We start from the raw sequence: 16,686 nt of genomic DNA on the forward strand, positions 1-16,686 counted from the left end.
CTTGGATTTTATAATTTTCCAGTTTTCATAATTATTTAAAAATTTTTCATGCATAGAAATGAATGGAAAAAGTTGAAATGTGGGTAATTTCTGAGTTTACTTTATATGTTAAATGCTCCATCTTGTCATTTGATCAATTCTTTTTTTCTCTTATTCTCAGGTAAGCCTCTGAACATCCCTTGCAAAGCATTCTTTGGATTCAGTGGAGAGTCGGGGCCAATGATCTACTGGATGAAAGGGGAAAAGTTTATTGAAGAACTGGCAGGTCACATTAGAGAAGGTGAAATAAGGTATAGAACTTGATTTGTTTATTTTTCTTTGCTATCTTTGCAGTTAAGCAGGTAACTCCTTAGTCTATTGGGAAAATGTATATTTACTCCCCTGGCAGCAGATTACCTTTATCTGTTACAACTTTAAAGCTGTATGGGGCAGTAACAAATTGATACCCTGCCAAAATAACTGTTGACTCTTGTTGAATAGTGTTTAATTTTCTCACCATCCACTGCTTATCTTGAAAATGACTGATCCTCCAGTTCAGCATCTTTCTGGTCTGCTTTTTGCTTTCCTATTACACAGATCCCTTCCTGGTTTATCAATATCAATTCAGTTCAATTGATTTTTTAAAATTCTAATTAGCACTTTCTCCTTTGTACCAAAAGGAAAGGTAATCCTTTCTACCTCACTCAATTTGTGTGATTTCCCAGAAATGGTGATGTGCAGTATATGTTGCTCTCCTCATAGAAATTGGGATATTCCTCCCCACAAAGAATTGTGTAATAGAAATGAATCTAAGATTTCAGTACAATTCATGTTAATAGGTATTTCTTCCTATTTTCTTACTGAATATACAGCAGCGTAAATGAGCAAGTATACTTTCTAATATTAATTATGATTAAATATAATTTATAATTATACCCATGGCAAACTTTCTCCACATGCCCACCCAGTAACTCTAACTGAGGAGTTCATAACTTTGATAATCCATAGACCCGTAGAGTCTATACAAATATTGAGTAGGTGTTTGACATCATCGGGGTTATCAGGGAAATCAAAATTAAAATCATATGATATCACTTTATACTTACTAGGATGGCTATAAAAAAAAGTGGGGTTATACCAAGTGTTGGTGAAGGTGTGGTGAATTTGGAAACTTTATGCACTACTGATAGAAAAGTAAAACAGTCCAAACACCTTTAATAAGTCCAGCAAGTTCTTAAATGGTTAAGTGTAAAGTTAACATATGGTTCATCAATGCATTGGTAAATATATAACTAAGAGAAATAAAAACATAAATCCACATAAAAATTGTACATGAATGCTCATAGCAGTATGAGTTATAATATGCAAAATATGAAAACAAACTAAACATCTATTACTTGTTATATGAATAAATAAATATCATATGTTCATAGAATGGGATATTATTTTCCATGGAAATGTCTAAAGTTTTGATAAGCACTACAACATGAACTTTGCGATAGTTATATTCCATTTGAAAAAGTCAGTATAAAAAGTACATGTTATATGATTTAACTCATGAGAAATGTTCAGAATAGGAAAATCTATATAAAGGAAAATAGGTCACTGGTTGCTTAGGGCTGGTGGGAAAGGATGGGGTGGTAGGGTGTGATAGCTCGAGTGTATGGGTGTATTTTATGTGTGTGTGGCAAAATATAACTTAACATACAATGCTAATTTAAAAGCATACTATTCAGTGGCATTTACTACATTCACAAGGTTGTGCGTCTACCACCACTGTCTAATTCCAGAACATTTTCATCACCTCAAAGACTAATTCTGTACCCATTAAGTAGTCTGGGGCTCCTTTTTGAGGTATGAAAATGTTGTAAAATAAACCATGGTTATGGTTGCACATATTGGTGAATATTCAAAAAAAGTGTTGAATTATAAAAAAGTGTTGTATGGTATGCGAAGTTTATCTTTAAAAAGCTGTTTATAAAACACTTCTAATTTTATGGCACAGAATATATTTTCAGAAAAATTATATACTATAAATAATTCTTAAATATTGATTCCCATTTGAACTTTAGTTTCCTAATTAATAACACTTTATAAAGTAATTTCAAGTTAAGATTTATTTTAAATTAATGCAACTGAATTTCTTCTAAAATTGTTTTAGAAGATACAAGTTTAGGGTTATTATAAATATATCTACCTGTAAAAGACCTTAAGAGACCTTAAAAGACCTTCATTTTTTTCCTTGAAAGATACTGGTCCCCAAAAAGGCAACATATAGGTACACTGGTACATAGCTAATAGCAGAATTTTCTCTCCAAAGAAACCCCCAAAACAAACTAACAATAATAACAACAACAACAGCAGCAAAACAAATCTATATTTCATGATCAAGGGTAATAATTCTATGAACCTAAACTATCTTCTTTTTTTTTGCCCAAGATTTAGTGGATTTTAAAAAAATAAACAGATTTATTGAAGTAAAATTGACATATAACAAGTGACAAACCATTTAAAGTACACAATCTATATGGACTGAATGATATATGCATAGCCATATCAAACTTTTGCCGTAATAAAAATGTCACCCTCACCTTTGTTGATGCCCCCATGAAATCCTTCCCATTACACTAATTTTCCTTTCATTATAAATCAATCTGCATTTTCTCCAGTTTTATGTAACAGAATCATATAAGAGGTCCGTACTAATTTTTGTCTAGAATATTTCACTTAACAAAATTATTTAATTTTTAGATTTAGCTTTCTGGTTATGTGTATCGTATTGATTCCTATTTTATTGATGAGTACTGTTAGAGGGGTATTGCAATCATTTGGTTATCCATTTACCTGTTTATGGACATTTGAGTTGTGTCCAGTTTGTGATTATTACAAATACAGCTGCTATGAATATTTATATACATGTCTTTCTATGTACATATATTTCTTTTATTCTTGATTAAATAACTAAACACTAAACATGGAGGGACTGAATTATATAGTATGTGTATATTTGACTTTTTAGCTCATCTTTGAAAAATAACTTAATTTTACTGCAACTTTTGGCACTAACTTTTTTGCTATTCAGTAAGGTAAATTTTAATTGACAAAATATGCGCACATATTTATGAGTACACTATGGTAATTCAATGCATACATATAATATATAATGATTAAATCAGAGTAATTACCATTTCCATCTCCTCAAACATTTTTTCATTTATATGTGTTTCATTTATATGTGGTGAGAACCTTTAGACTCTTCTAGAAAGCAAATATTATTGTTAGAAAACAAGCTTGGGCTACCCACTCAGGATCTCTCCTGCCCCTCGGTAGCTTTTCTATCTATAAATATCTTCCTACTTAAAAAAAAAGAAAACGAGCTTAATTTTAGAGTAATTTTTGACTTATAGAAAATTGAAAGATATTATAGAGAATTTCTATATAATGCACATCTAGTTTCTTCTATTATTAACATTTTAAGCTGCCATGGTACACTTCTTACAACCAATGAATTGAATTGATTCATTATTATTAACTAAAGTAATTTTTAGAAGTGTGATTTCCTTAGTTTTTGCCCACTGTCTTTTTTTTCTCTAGGATTATTTAACCTTTTAAAGAATGTACTTCACTATATTCCAAAGTGGTTTTACCATTTTTTGAATAAGGCAGTAGTTGCTGCCACTCTCTAACAGTAAATGGTTAAAACCAGGGAGACAAAACATATAATCATAAAACAACTAAGCCCATAATAAGCCACTATACTAGGTGCCAAATGAGTCAACCAGCTAGTAAATATGATAAAAGTCAAACTTTCAAGACTTGAAAAATGCTGTTTTTTATTTGATTTTGTTACATCCTCTTTCTCCACCCTCCCCAATACTACACCTTCTGTGAAAAATAAAATGGTACATAATATAACTGCAGTGGAAGAAAGTCACAGAGAATTTATTTTGAAAATTTTATAAGACCCACTAGCTAACTAGAGACATCTTCAAAAAGTGCAAAAAGGCAGTAATTCCCAGCCAATATAAACACAAAGTCAGCCATTACATAATATTAATTGTATGATCTGTAATTTCTTGGGGAGCTTGTGGGGGTTTCATCATTCCTTCACTCTATAATCATTTACACTACATAGGAGTTAATTATTACTAGACCCTGTCTTCTATCCTCCAAAGCCTATGTCTTTGAAACAAACATGTAAGATTTTTATACAGAATGGTAGATTACAAAAATCAGGAAGTTTAATTAAAAATTTGCTACTTATCCTATTACTAGCTCCAGGAGAAAATCTACATTCTTCCCATCCTTACTCATGTTCTCCCAAGGAACAGCTCTGAAGACAATATACTGAGTAGTTTAATTAAAGGATTGCTCTCAAAGACAATTCTATGAACAAAACTTATTCTAGATGATGGCTCTCCTTCAGAATTATCTTTGTCCAGATTACTGCAACAAAATTCTGTATAGTGAGTAATTTAAAAACAACAGAAACATATTACTTACATTTTCTGGAGCCTCTGAAATCCAAGGTCAAGTAGCCAGCAGATTTGGTATCCGGTGAGAACCTATGTTTTATAGATCGCAACTTCTGGGTGTCCTCACATAGCAGAGGGGTGAAAGAGCTCATTTCAATCTCCTTTATATAGGGCACTAGTCACATTCGTGAAGATAAGGCTTTCATGGTTTAATCAATTTCCAAAGGCCCCACCTGTTAATATCACATTGAGTATTAGGTTCCAACATATAAAATTAGGGGAGACACCAACATTCAGTCTATCGAAAGGGTATTGTATTGGAATAATATTTTAATTGAAGCAAGGTTCTTGTGTTGTGCATACATATAAACAGTGCACTGCCTAAAACTTGAATACTGATTACTAGAAACTGAGACAGATATATGGGGATGGGGATGAAAAAAGTGTGGTTGGAGTTGATCAGTGCATGTTGAATATACCACATTGAGTCTATTAATATGTACAATTAATACATATTAATAAATTTTGAAGTCTATTTCTGAGTAGATCAAAATATAAGAATGTACATAACTAGCTCTCAGGCAGTCGACTTATGGAGAAGTTTCCCAAGATACACTGGATCTGAGAGGAGGACTGGCTTCTCTGCCTGGTTTCTCAATTTCCTGCTCTTGATCCTACAAGTATATATTGCAATTTTTAATCTCCTAGTTTTGCCCCAGGGGAATACAGGGCTTTAAAATATTACCAAGGGAAAAGCTTTGATATTTACTGAGATTTTGATGTTATAAGGTCATGCATACTTCAAAAAGTGCAAGCCGTACATAGATGACTTGTGGCTTGACTAACATATGAGATCAAATCCTGGCCACAGTTTTAGAGTTCTTAAATTTGTCTGCTTTCTGGATCACTTTGATCACTGAGGTCACTGACATCTCTTGATTTGCAACTCACTGGTAAAACACTCAAATCTGGGCATACAGATCTCCCCTTGCCTCCCTTTAAGCAAAGGTTGAAATAGCACTGCTCTGTCTCTGATGTGGCTAAGAGACTGAGCTCCAAGGAAACTTCAACTCAAATGTAGTATTTATTCTCAACAGCCACCCCATCCTATGCAACTGCATCAGAACTCAGACTCCAGAAGATGTAATTTTGAGAGATGGGAAAGGAGTTTCATGTGCACTATTGCATAAACTGCAACTTTGCACTTTTGGTTCCTTTCCTACAATTTTATAATCATTCCAACAATTTTCCCTCAGATAACTTCACTAAATCTTTTCACATAATCAAATGATTGTATGGAGGAGACCAGTGAGAGCCATCATTATGAGAAGACATTCTGACTTCTATGCCTCCCTTAATGCTCAAGGGTATCTGTTTGCAAATAAGGATCAGACAGTTTGTGATATAAGACTTTGAGGATGAGCACTATAGAAAGGCCACTCAAGTTCTACACCTCTGTACAACTTCTTTTTATTCATGACAGATAAATCCTGGAAGCAGCCTGTATGCCCATCAATAGACAAATGGGTAAGAAAATGTGGTATCTATGTATAATGGAATACTACTTGGCTCTGAAAAAGGACAAATTCAAGACATTTACAGGAAAATGGATACCTCTAGAAAACATAATATTGAGTGAAATAAACCAGAAGCACAAGGTTAAATACCGCATGGTATCTCTCATTTGAGTAACACAAATTACAAATAATGAACAAAATACAAGACTGATAGAAGGAAACAGGAAGATAAATCTCCTGCAAATGTGAAGGGGTCCTGGAGACAGAGGACAAGGGGAGGGGGAAAGAAAGGAAGAAAAAGAGATAAGATACGTCATGTACAGTTACTAAATACCCACAATGAATGTAAACATTGTATATCATAAACATGAACTAAAAATAATAATAACAACAGAAAAAATGGGGAAAAGGGATTTACAGACAGAGGGTGGGAGGTGAGTAGGGAGGGGAAGGGATTGAAAAAGAATTGAACTGTTTTATGTACATATACCTACTCTGAAAGATGAGTGTAAACTTTATGCACTGGAAACACATTCTAATAAAAAAATAATTAACAAGAAGAGTGAGAATGAAAAAAAGAGATGAGAATTTGCTAGTTGAGTTACGTATTCCACAGTATCAGAGAAACTGAACATTATACAAGAAATAACAATCTTTAAGATTGCCTACAAGGTTGGGAATTCCATCTGATTATCAAAATAGTCCATATAAATTTTAAAACAATTGTTTTGTTCCAATGGAGTTTAATTTTCAATAATAAATTTCACTTTATAAAAGCCTTATCGAAGTCCAATGTTTTCTTTCTCAGGCATACAATAAAAGTTTATCAAATCTTTCATAATTTTTCACTTGAAAATATATTCATTTTATTTTTAAGCTATTTTCAGAAAACCTTAAAATGCAAATAATTTCATGTACATTCAATTTCTGAGAGGCTGCAAACTGATTATAAGTTGTGTTCTTAGTTTTGGTTTCTTCACTCTTGCTTTCACCACTTTCTTGTCTTCAGTTCAATCCCTTAACCTTAATAGAGTGTACTTAAATGAGGGAGATGCTCTAACAAAGAAAGAAATCCGACATAGGTACACATGAAATGATTTTATTCTTGAAATGAAGTGAGTCTATCTAAAGACCCAAACTAATCTGTTAATAGCCTACCTTTTGCGAAAACAACATGAAGCTGTGAATATGTAGTTGAGTCCTCAAAGTATAGTCACAAATCACTTAATGAAGGGAACATGTTCTGTAAAGTGTGCTGTTAAGTGATTTCAGCATTGTGCAAAGATAGATATAAAACATTGGCATTGATTTACCAAAGCGAGACAGGTATGATGCCAGTAGGTGATATAATCTTATAGTACCATCATTGCATATGCAGTCTATAATTTACCTAAACATCTTTGTGCTACTTATGACTATGTGGAGGAAATAACTGGTGTTCCAGACAGCCCAAGACAAAAATGATAGGTCCTGGAACTTCACACATTTTTCAGTACTTTGAAGCAATCCACATGCCCTTAACTTTCCCAGAACTGAGTTTCAAAAAGTAATCTCTTCGTTTCCCCCACACTCATCCCATTTTCTAGAGGATCACTGAGTTACATAAATTCCAAATCTTATCAGTTCTATGTAAACATATATTTTCTAAGTCAGGAGAAGACTTCAATGGAAAAGATAAAATTCATAAGCAACATAGTTTTACTGAAGATCAGCCTTCATTGCCATTTATCTGAAGGATTGGTTTTTGGAAGAATGTTATCTACTATTCATGGTTCTATGGTGGGTTTTAGTCTTTGCATACACATAAAATACCTAAAGCCTACATAAGACATATCTGTTTTTTCTATTTACTGAGCGGACACAGTTTCAACTGTATCGTCTTGTAAGTTTCTCTAGACAAGAACATATAATTAGTAAATAATAACAGTATTATTAATACTTGGATTTCATATTTTTATAATACAGAGCAGACTGAAAAAAACATTTAGCATTCTAAGTCAAATTGGATTCTAATTATAGCCATCTGAAATAAATAATACTAGCTTTATTTTGCAGATAATGAAACTGTGGTTTGGACACTGAACAATTTATAGTTCCTGAATTCATCACAACACAACTAGTAAGAATCCTCAGTTGTCCAGGATGATTCGTTTACTCCACATTTAGGCTGCAGAATCAAAAACTGCCTGGAACTGAAAGAGTGAAAATCAGTATAGAGTGAGAATAAGCAGCCCTGCCATTAATCAGGTTGGGAAGACAGACAAATAAAGCCAGCTGCATAGTTAACATAAAACAATGTTTCTCCAAGGGTTGTGTAGCAGTTGTAAAATGCCAGAAAGACCTTTCCTCCCTTGAGTGATCATTGGTCCACCACTGATGTACAGGCGCACTTTACTCTTCACGTTTATTACTAGAGATACCTATTGACTAAGTCACCGTCATCTCAGGATGATCCACTCCCTAGTTACTCCCCCTTCCCCAGGTCTGATGTCAGGAACTCCACTCAATCCAGAATTTACCACTGCTTCCCTAGACCATCCTGAGAACCTTCTTGTTGAAACCTAAGTGTTACAAAAGATTCTTTTCTTCTTTTCAATCGTAGTTCCCGGAGTGCTTCTCCTCAATACATTGAGACAACCATTCTGATTTTGTCAAAGGAGAGACTTGATGCTGGTCTTTGACAAATAAGGTTTTAGTAAGAACAAAAGGCAAATAAATGGCATGGAAAGATTTTCATATTCTCAATCATTATTCTGGATGATGATTACTCATAATTCAGAATAGTGACCGAGAGACTCTGCATGATAAGGAGAATGCAGTTTAGTTCAAGGGACCATTTATAATGAATGGAAATTTCATTTAGACATTTTATAATTATTTTCTTCAATTAAGAAATTTCTATTTAAATCTCAAGTGAGCAGAAAATTCAATTATCCAGAATCCTCAGCAAAATTATCAGAATCCTCAGAAAATTTCCATTAAACAAGATTTCACTAATATTTAACTGCATCTGTGTTCTTTATCTAAAGGCAAGGTTATCATTTTCTTCTGTGGTACTTCTTTTAGATTTTGATCTTTGGGAGGACAAGCAGCAACTACATACAAACAAAGATTAGTACAGTACCTATTACAGCAAGTTGTTGCTTACTAATAAATATACATAGTTCCCAATTTACAATGGTTCATGTTAGAGTTAATCCACTGAACACCTGTGTAAAAGTGATATGCATTCAGTAGAAATTAATTTGAATTTTGAATATTTACCTTGTCCCAGATCACTGGGAAGTTATATCGTACCTTTGCTATGATTTACAGCAGTACTGGGCCACAGCTCCCAGGCAGTCACATGATCACAAGTAAAAAAACACATACTCTACAGTATCTTATTGTATTGCTATGATGTTCAGGTCAGTTATGTTTAATGCATTTTCAACTTACAATATATTCAGCTTATAATGGGTTTATTGGGAGGATTCCCATTAAAATGAAGGAGGTTTTGTACTTTCTGATGATAACAGCAATAGTGGCAGAAATAGACTTGATGATATGGGTAAGGACTAAAGCATATGAACCGTGGGCTCTCTGATGTAATTCAGTGCCTTTATAAATTATTAAAAGTACTACTGCTACTGGAACTAACTACAAAGTAGTTTGGAATTTTTCTGCTAAAAAACTAGACATTTCTCAGTATTCATGAGAGATTTCTCTAAACCCCCATGCAGATACCGAAATCCATAGATACTCAAGTTCTTTATATAAATTTTCATAGTGATTTGCATAAAACCTATGCATATTCCCCATATACTTTTATTTACTTCTTTTAAATGACACATAAAAACATAACACACACATTAATGGAGCAGAGTTCTATTTTAATAAATATGGAGTAACATGGTGTTTCTACACATAATGTATAGTGTTTAAATTGTATTGAATATGTATTTCCTCATCTATCATTTTCTTATGGTAAAAACTTTTTAAAATCCTTTCTCCTAGCTTTTTAATATGTACAGAATATTTTTGTTATAGTCACCTTATTGTGCAATAGCACACCAGAACTGCTTGTTCCCGTATAACTATAACTTAATAGCCACTGATTAACCCTTCCCCAACCCATCCTCACCTTTAACCACCCTGGCCTCTGGAAACCACAGTTCAACTCTCAGTTTCTGTGAGATCAACTCTTTTAAACTCCACATGAATGAGATTGAGAAGTATTTGTCTTTCCATATACTTTGAATCATCACTAGATTATTTATAATATTTATATTGCAAATGCCATATAAACAGTTATACTGAATTGTTTAGAGCATGATGACAAGAAAATTCTGTACCATTTTAATGTACACATGATTTTTTTGTGGATATTTTCAATCCTTTTTTGGCTGAATCCATGGACATATAACTCACAGATGCAGAGAACTCACTGCTTTTCCTTTTTTTTCTCCTTTCATTGCCATAAAATATCTTATTACAGGAAGTCAATAATGAGGCAATAGATCAAAGTAGTTTAAGATAATATTGATTTTATTAATATGTCCCAGCTTACCAAAATTCTAGCACATAAAACTTTTCAAAAGTCTGTTTAATGACATTGCATTTTAGTAAATTGCACTAATAGAGTGTCTTTCTAATGTTATAAACATGTACTGAACTTAAATTCTTAAAGATTTAAGTTCACAGAAAATGTGAGTGAAATGTACATATATCCCTGCCACCCTCTTCCTCCCAGACATCTTCCTCCACTATCAACAGCAAGCATTATGGTGATACATGTGTTACAATCCATGAACCTTCATTGACACATCATTGTCACCTAAAGTACATAGTTTATAATGTAGTTCACACCTGGTGTTGTTCATTCTGTGGGTTTCGATGAATATAATGTGCATGTTACTTACAATAATGATATATAGAATAGTTTCACTGACCTAAAATCTATGCCCTACCTATTCATCTCTCCCTTTCCTAACACTGCTGGCAACTCCTGATCATTTTACTAGAGCCAACATTTTCAAATGGATAGCATCATACAGCATATAGCCTTTTAAAATTGGCCTCTTTTGCTTAGTAATATGTATTTATGGTTCTTCTGTATCTTTTCATAGTACATTACTTTTAACAAAATCATTTACTTACTGTGATTTTATTGAGTTTATATGATGCTCCCACTACTATGCTGCTTGCTGATGATAAAAAAGTGAAGGCACAATCACACCCTAAAAGTTACCTCCAGGAAAGCAGGTTTTGAAGAGAAAAAGAAGAATGAGTTATTTTTTATTAGGCAAAATTTAACAGCACTTTTTTTAAGTTTACAAAAAAGAGCATAAATATTCCACCAAAAGATTTTAGATCAGATAGTAGTAAGATATAAAATTGACATTTAAAAGATGAATAGCTAGGGCCAGGGATTTAGCTCAGTGGTGCCATGACTGCCTTGCAAGCATACGATCCTGAGTTCAATCCCTGGTACTGAAAGAAAAACAAAAATTAGTAGCTCTCCTATATGCAAATACTGGACTAGTTGGAGATGAAATCAAAAAAATGATTACATTCACAATAGCTTCAAAAGAAATAAAATATCTAAGAATCAATCCAACCAAGGATGTGAAAGAGCACTACAATGAAATTTATAGAACACTAAAGAAAGAAATTGAAGAAAATGCCAGATGGATGGGAAGATCTCCCATGTTCATGGATTGGCAGGAAAAATACAGTCAAGATAACCATACTACCAAAAGAAATCTGCAAGTTTAGTACAATCACTATCAAAATACCATTGACATTCTTCACAGAACTAGAAAGAAATCCTAAAATTCATATGGAAGCACAAAAGACCCAGAAAAGCTACAGCAATTCTAAACAACAACAATGAGGCTGGAGGCATAACAATATGCAATCTCAAAATATAATACAAATTCTTAGTAACAAAAAATCATAGTACTGGCAAAAAAATAGACATCTAGGTCAATCACACAGAGTAGAGGACATGAAAACAAACCCACACAACTATAGTCATATGATTCTGGATAAAAGAGCAGAAAAATATGTTGGAGGAAAGATAGCCTCTTTCACAATTGGTACTGGGAAAAAATGGTATCCACTTGTAGAAGTTTGAAACTAGATGAGTATCTCTTACTCTATAAAATAACAGTTCAAAATAGATCAGAGACCTAAGTATAAGACCTGGAACTTTGAAACTGCTGAAAGAAAACAGGAGAAACACTTCAAGCCATATGCATAAGCAAAGACATCTTCAACAATGCTCTAAGAGCACTGGAAATAATAGCAAGAACAAAAAATTGGGGCTATATCAAATGAAAATGTTTCTGCACAGCAAATGAAACAACCAAAGAATGAAGCCTGCAGAATGGGAGAAAATCATTGCCATTTACTCTTCTAACAGAGGATTAATATCTAAAATATATAAAGATCTCAAAATACTAAATGCCAAAAAACAAATAACTCAGTCAAGAAGTGAACAAAAGAATTAGAAAGACACTTCTCAAAAGAAATACAAATGGCAAGTAAGTATGTGAAAAAATACTAAACATCTTAAGCTAGTAAGGAAAATGCATTTCAAAACTACATTGAGATTCCATCTCACCCCGGTAAAAAGGGTTATTATCAAGAATACAAAAATAAATAAATAAATAAATAAATAAATAAATAAATAAATAAATAAATGCTGGAAAAGATACTGGGGCAAGGAACCCTTCTACACTGCTGGTACAAATGAAAATTAGTAGAGTGACTTTGGAAATCAGTATGAAATTTCCTCAAAAAACTAAAAATAGAGCTACCATTTTATCCAGCAATACCATTCATGTCCAACACCCCCTAATCTGCTTAGAGTCATTCAGAGTAAAAACAACAGTATGCTGACACTAGTCAGCCATCCCTCTAAAAGCACAGTTTGGAAATTTGCAGTCTTACAGTGCAGCTGCAGGTGGATCCCAGTCAGGGGTCCCCAGAGGCTCCTGTGCAACCTCCCAGGCTGGGGTCTTCCCAGAGTGGAGCTGCACAATTGCATGGGCTTCTGGCAGAGGCCTGACATACCATCAGGCACAGCCAGGGACCCACCTGGAGAAGAGCTGTACAGGCATACAAGCAATGCTAGAGGCTTGCCCTGATACCATTGATAAGTGCGTGGTGACCCTATCCAAAGCCTGTGCAGACAACAGCAACTGGGACACACAGCCCCCAACCAAAGGTCCTCCCACACAACAGCTACATAGGGGCCCCAGTGAGAGGCACACCTAGATACCATCCCAAATATGTACAGGCCCCATCCAGAAGCCTGCCCAGACAACAGGTTAGCTCAGGGATCCAGAAGGCCACCACTCTGAGTGCAGGAATTGGTGTACTGGTGAGTAGCACAGTAATGGCTGCTCGGGGCTAGCTGAGAATTCAAGACCAGTGGGGGAGCAAAAAGTCGCCTCAATAGAGATACAGCAGGTTGCATCTGTTGAAAGGAGAAGACAAGTAAATAAGTCCAAAAACCAGACTTCCAGATCACTTAAGGCAAGCCCAAAGGACAATGAGATGGAAAAATCTGATACTCAACCACCTGGACTCCATGACCTGGCAACAAAAGAGGACCCGGAAAATATGAAATCAGAAATAATTTCTCAGATAACAGCAGAAATTATGCCCATAGTACAAGACATGATTAATGAATCTAGAGCAGACAGATTAAAAAATAGAGGAGCTCAGGAACATAATGGAATCCCAACATAGGACACAAATGGAATCCATAAAAGAGATGCAAACAGATTTCCAGGAAATTAAAACCTCCACTGAAAGTTTACTGAGCAGAATGAGCCAAGGAAAGAATAGAATTTCGGATGTAGACGATAGGATTGCAATTAGTGACCAGGAAAAGAAAAATTTATTTAAAATAGTAAGGGACCATGAGAAATCAATCCAGCAGCTGCTAGATGATGCAAAAAAATAATAACATCAGACTGATTAGAGTCAATGAAGAAACAGGAGAGAGTGCAGGTGACATAAAAAAATGTTCACAGAAGTAATGGCAGAAAACTTCCCAAACAGGTGAAAAGAACTTGAGATAGAGATAAGTGAGACATACAGGACTCCAACTAGCCATGATTAAAAAAAAAATCTACACATAGGCATATAACAGTTAGGATTCTAGAAACCCAGTGGAAGAAAAAAATTCTACAAACAGTTAGAGAAAAGAAAAAAATCACAAACAATGGAAAGCCCAACCGAATCACAGCAGACTACTCAACACAAAACATCAAGGCAAGAACGGTCTGGAGAGAAATATTTTAACCCCTAAAGGAAAACAGCCTCCAACCCAGACTGATATACTCTGCAAAAATATCTTTCAAAATTGATGTAGAAATAAGATACTTTCATGACAAAGAGCTCCTTAGAAACGTCATGAATACCAAACCAGCACTCCAAAAAATTTTAGAAAATTTCCTAGGAAAAGACAATGAGTCTCACAACCCCAGGAAGTCCAGCAGAATGAATCCATCAAGCACAAAAAGAAATTAAATGTAAAGGGGGAGAATCAAACAAAAAGAAAAAGTCATGACAAGGATAAGTCAATACATATCAGTTATAACCATCAATGTTATTCGTTTCAGTACACCAATCAAAAGAAATAGACTGGCAGAATGGGTCAAGAAGCATGACCCAACAATATGGTGCATCCAAAAAACACACTTAATTCAAAAAGAAACTCGTAGACAGAAAGCTAATGGATGGAAGACAGTACTCCATGTGAAAGGAACCAGAAAAAAAGCAGGAGTAGTTATCCTCTTGGCAGATCAAGTAGATTTCAAACCCACACGGATTAGGAGAGACGAGGAAGGACACAACATCATTGTAAAGGGAACAATCTAACAGGAAGAGATGACAATCATTAATATATATGCACCAAACTCTAGTGCAGCCAACAGTATAAAACAAGTACTAAGGGACAGGAAAACTCATATGTGCACTAATACAATAGCAATGGGAGACCTCAATACCCCACTGTCACAAAGAAATAGATCAACTAGACAAAAAATAAGTAATGGAATACTAGAAATCAATCGACCTCTTGAACAAATGAACTTAACAGATGTATATAGAGTGTTCACCCCACAAAATAAGAATACACACTTTTTTCAGCTGCACATGCATCATTCTCCAAAATAGACCACATACTTGCTCATAGAACATGTTTAAATAAGTGCAGAGGAATTGAAGTTATCCCCTGTATATTATCAGACCATAGTGTGATGAAATTGGAGATCCATAGCAAAAGAAACCACAAAAATTTCATAAACACATGGAAATTGAACAATACACTTCTGAATAACCAATGGGCCACAGAGGAAATTAAAGAGGAAATCAGACAGTTCCTTCAATTAAATAACAATGACAATACAACATATCAGATTCTATGAGACACAATGAAAGCAACCTTATGAGAAAAATTCATAACAGTAAATACACATATTAGGAAAACAGAGCGAGCCCAATTAAACAACCTGATGCCAAACCTCCAGCTTCTAGAAAAAGAAGAGCAGGACAAACCCAAAGCTCATACAAGGGAGGAAATTATAAAGATCAGAGGAGAAATCAATGCAATGGAGACGAAGAGAACAGTAGAAAAATCAATGAAGATAAGAGTTGGTTCTTTGAAAGAATAAAGAAAATTGACAAACCCTTAGGCAACCTTATCAAAAAAGGAAAGAAAAGGCCCAAATCCATGCAATTAGGAATGAAAAGGGTGAAATTACAACAGACCCAGCAGAAATCCAGATGATCATCAATACCTACTTCCAGAACCTATACGCCAAAAAGATGGAAAATACAGAAGACATGGACAGATTCCTAGATTCATGTGAATTATCAAAGTTGAACGACGATGACCTAAAAATTCTAAATGACACAATATCAATCAATGAAATTGAAAACATAATTAAAAACTTACCAACTAAGAAAAGACCAGGTCCTGATGGCTTCACTGTTGATTTCTACAAAACATGTAGAGAGGAACTACTGCCACTACTGTTTAAACTCTTCAATGAAATTGAAAGGGAAGCAATACTCTCAAATTCATTCCTGGAAGCAAGCATCACCTTGATCCCCAAAGCAGAGAAAGACCAAACTGAAAAAGAAAACTATAGGTCAGTCTCACTAATGAACATAGATGCAAAAATCCTTAATAAGATACTGGCAAATAGAATGCAGAAGATCATCAAGGAGATGATACAACCTGACCAAGTGGGATTCATCCTAGGGATGCAAGGATAGTTCAACATAGGAAAATCAATAAATGTAATACACTATATCAATAGAGCCAAGGACAAAATCCATATAATCCTCTTAATAGATACAGAAAAAACATTTGGCAAAATCCCACAAGCATTTGTGATAAAAACCCTACAAAGAATTGGAATAGACAGACTCTATCTCTATCTGATAAATGCCAGCTATGAAAAACAAACAGCCAATGTCATATTAAATGGTCAAAAACTGAAATCCTTCTCACTAAGACCAAGAACAAGACACAGATGTCCATTATCACCACTCCTGTTAATTATAGATTTGGAATCATTAGCCACACCAATTAGACCAGGGAAAGAAATAAAAGGAATACAGAGGAAACGAAGAAGTCAAATTGTAACTATTTACAGATGACATGATACTCTGTATAGAAGACCCTAAGAACTCCTCCAAAAGTCTTCTGG

General features: G+C 34.3%; 1 protein-coding gene across 2 annotated transcripts in view; it reads left to right on the forward strand.

Annotated features, from left to right (window-relative positions):
* Positions 1-16,686, forward strand: part of Il1rapl2 (interleukin 1 receptor accessory protein like 2) — a 647,009-nt gene that overhangs the window by 574,868 nt on the left and 55,455 nt on the right. For both annotated transcript variants that reach the window (XM_021241626.2, XM_087196707.1), the window contains exon 5: positions 161-290. In XM_021241626.2, the coding sequence (XP_021097285.2) occupies positions 161-290 (130 nt within the window). The remainder of the gene's footprint in view (positions 1-160; positions 291-16,686) is intronic.

The sequence above is a fragment of the Heterocephalus glaber genome, unplaced genomic scaffold, assembly GCF_053883595.1.
Source record: "Heterocephalus glaber isolate CG9 unplaced genomic scaffold, H.glaber_assembly_v1.0 deba00001613, whole genome shotgun sequence".
In the NCBI taxonomy this organism is placed as follows: Eukaryota; Metazoa; Chordata; class Mammalia; order Rodentia; family Bathyergidae; genus Heterocephalus; species Heterocephalus glaber.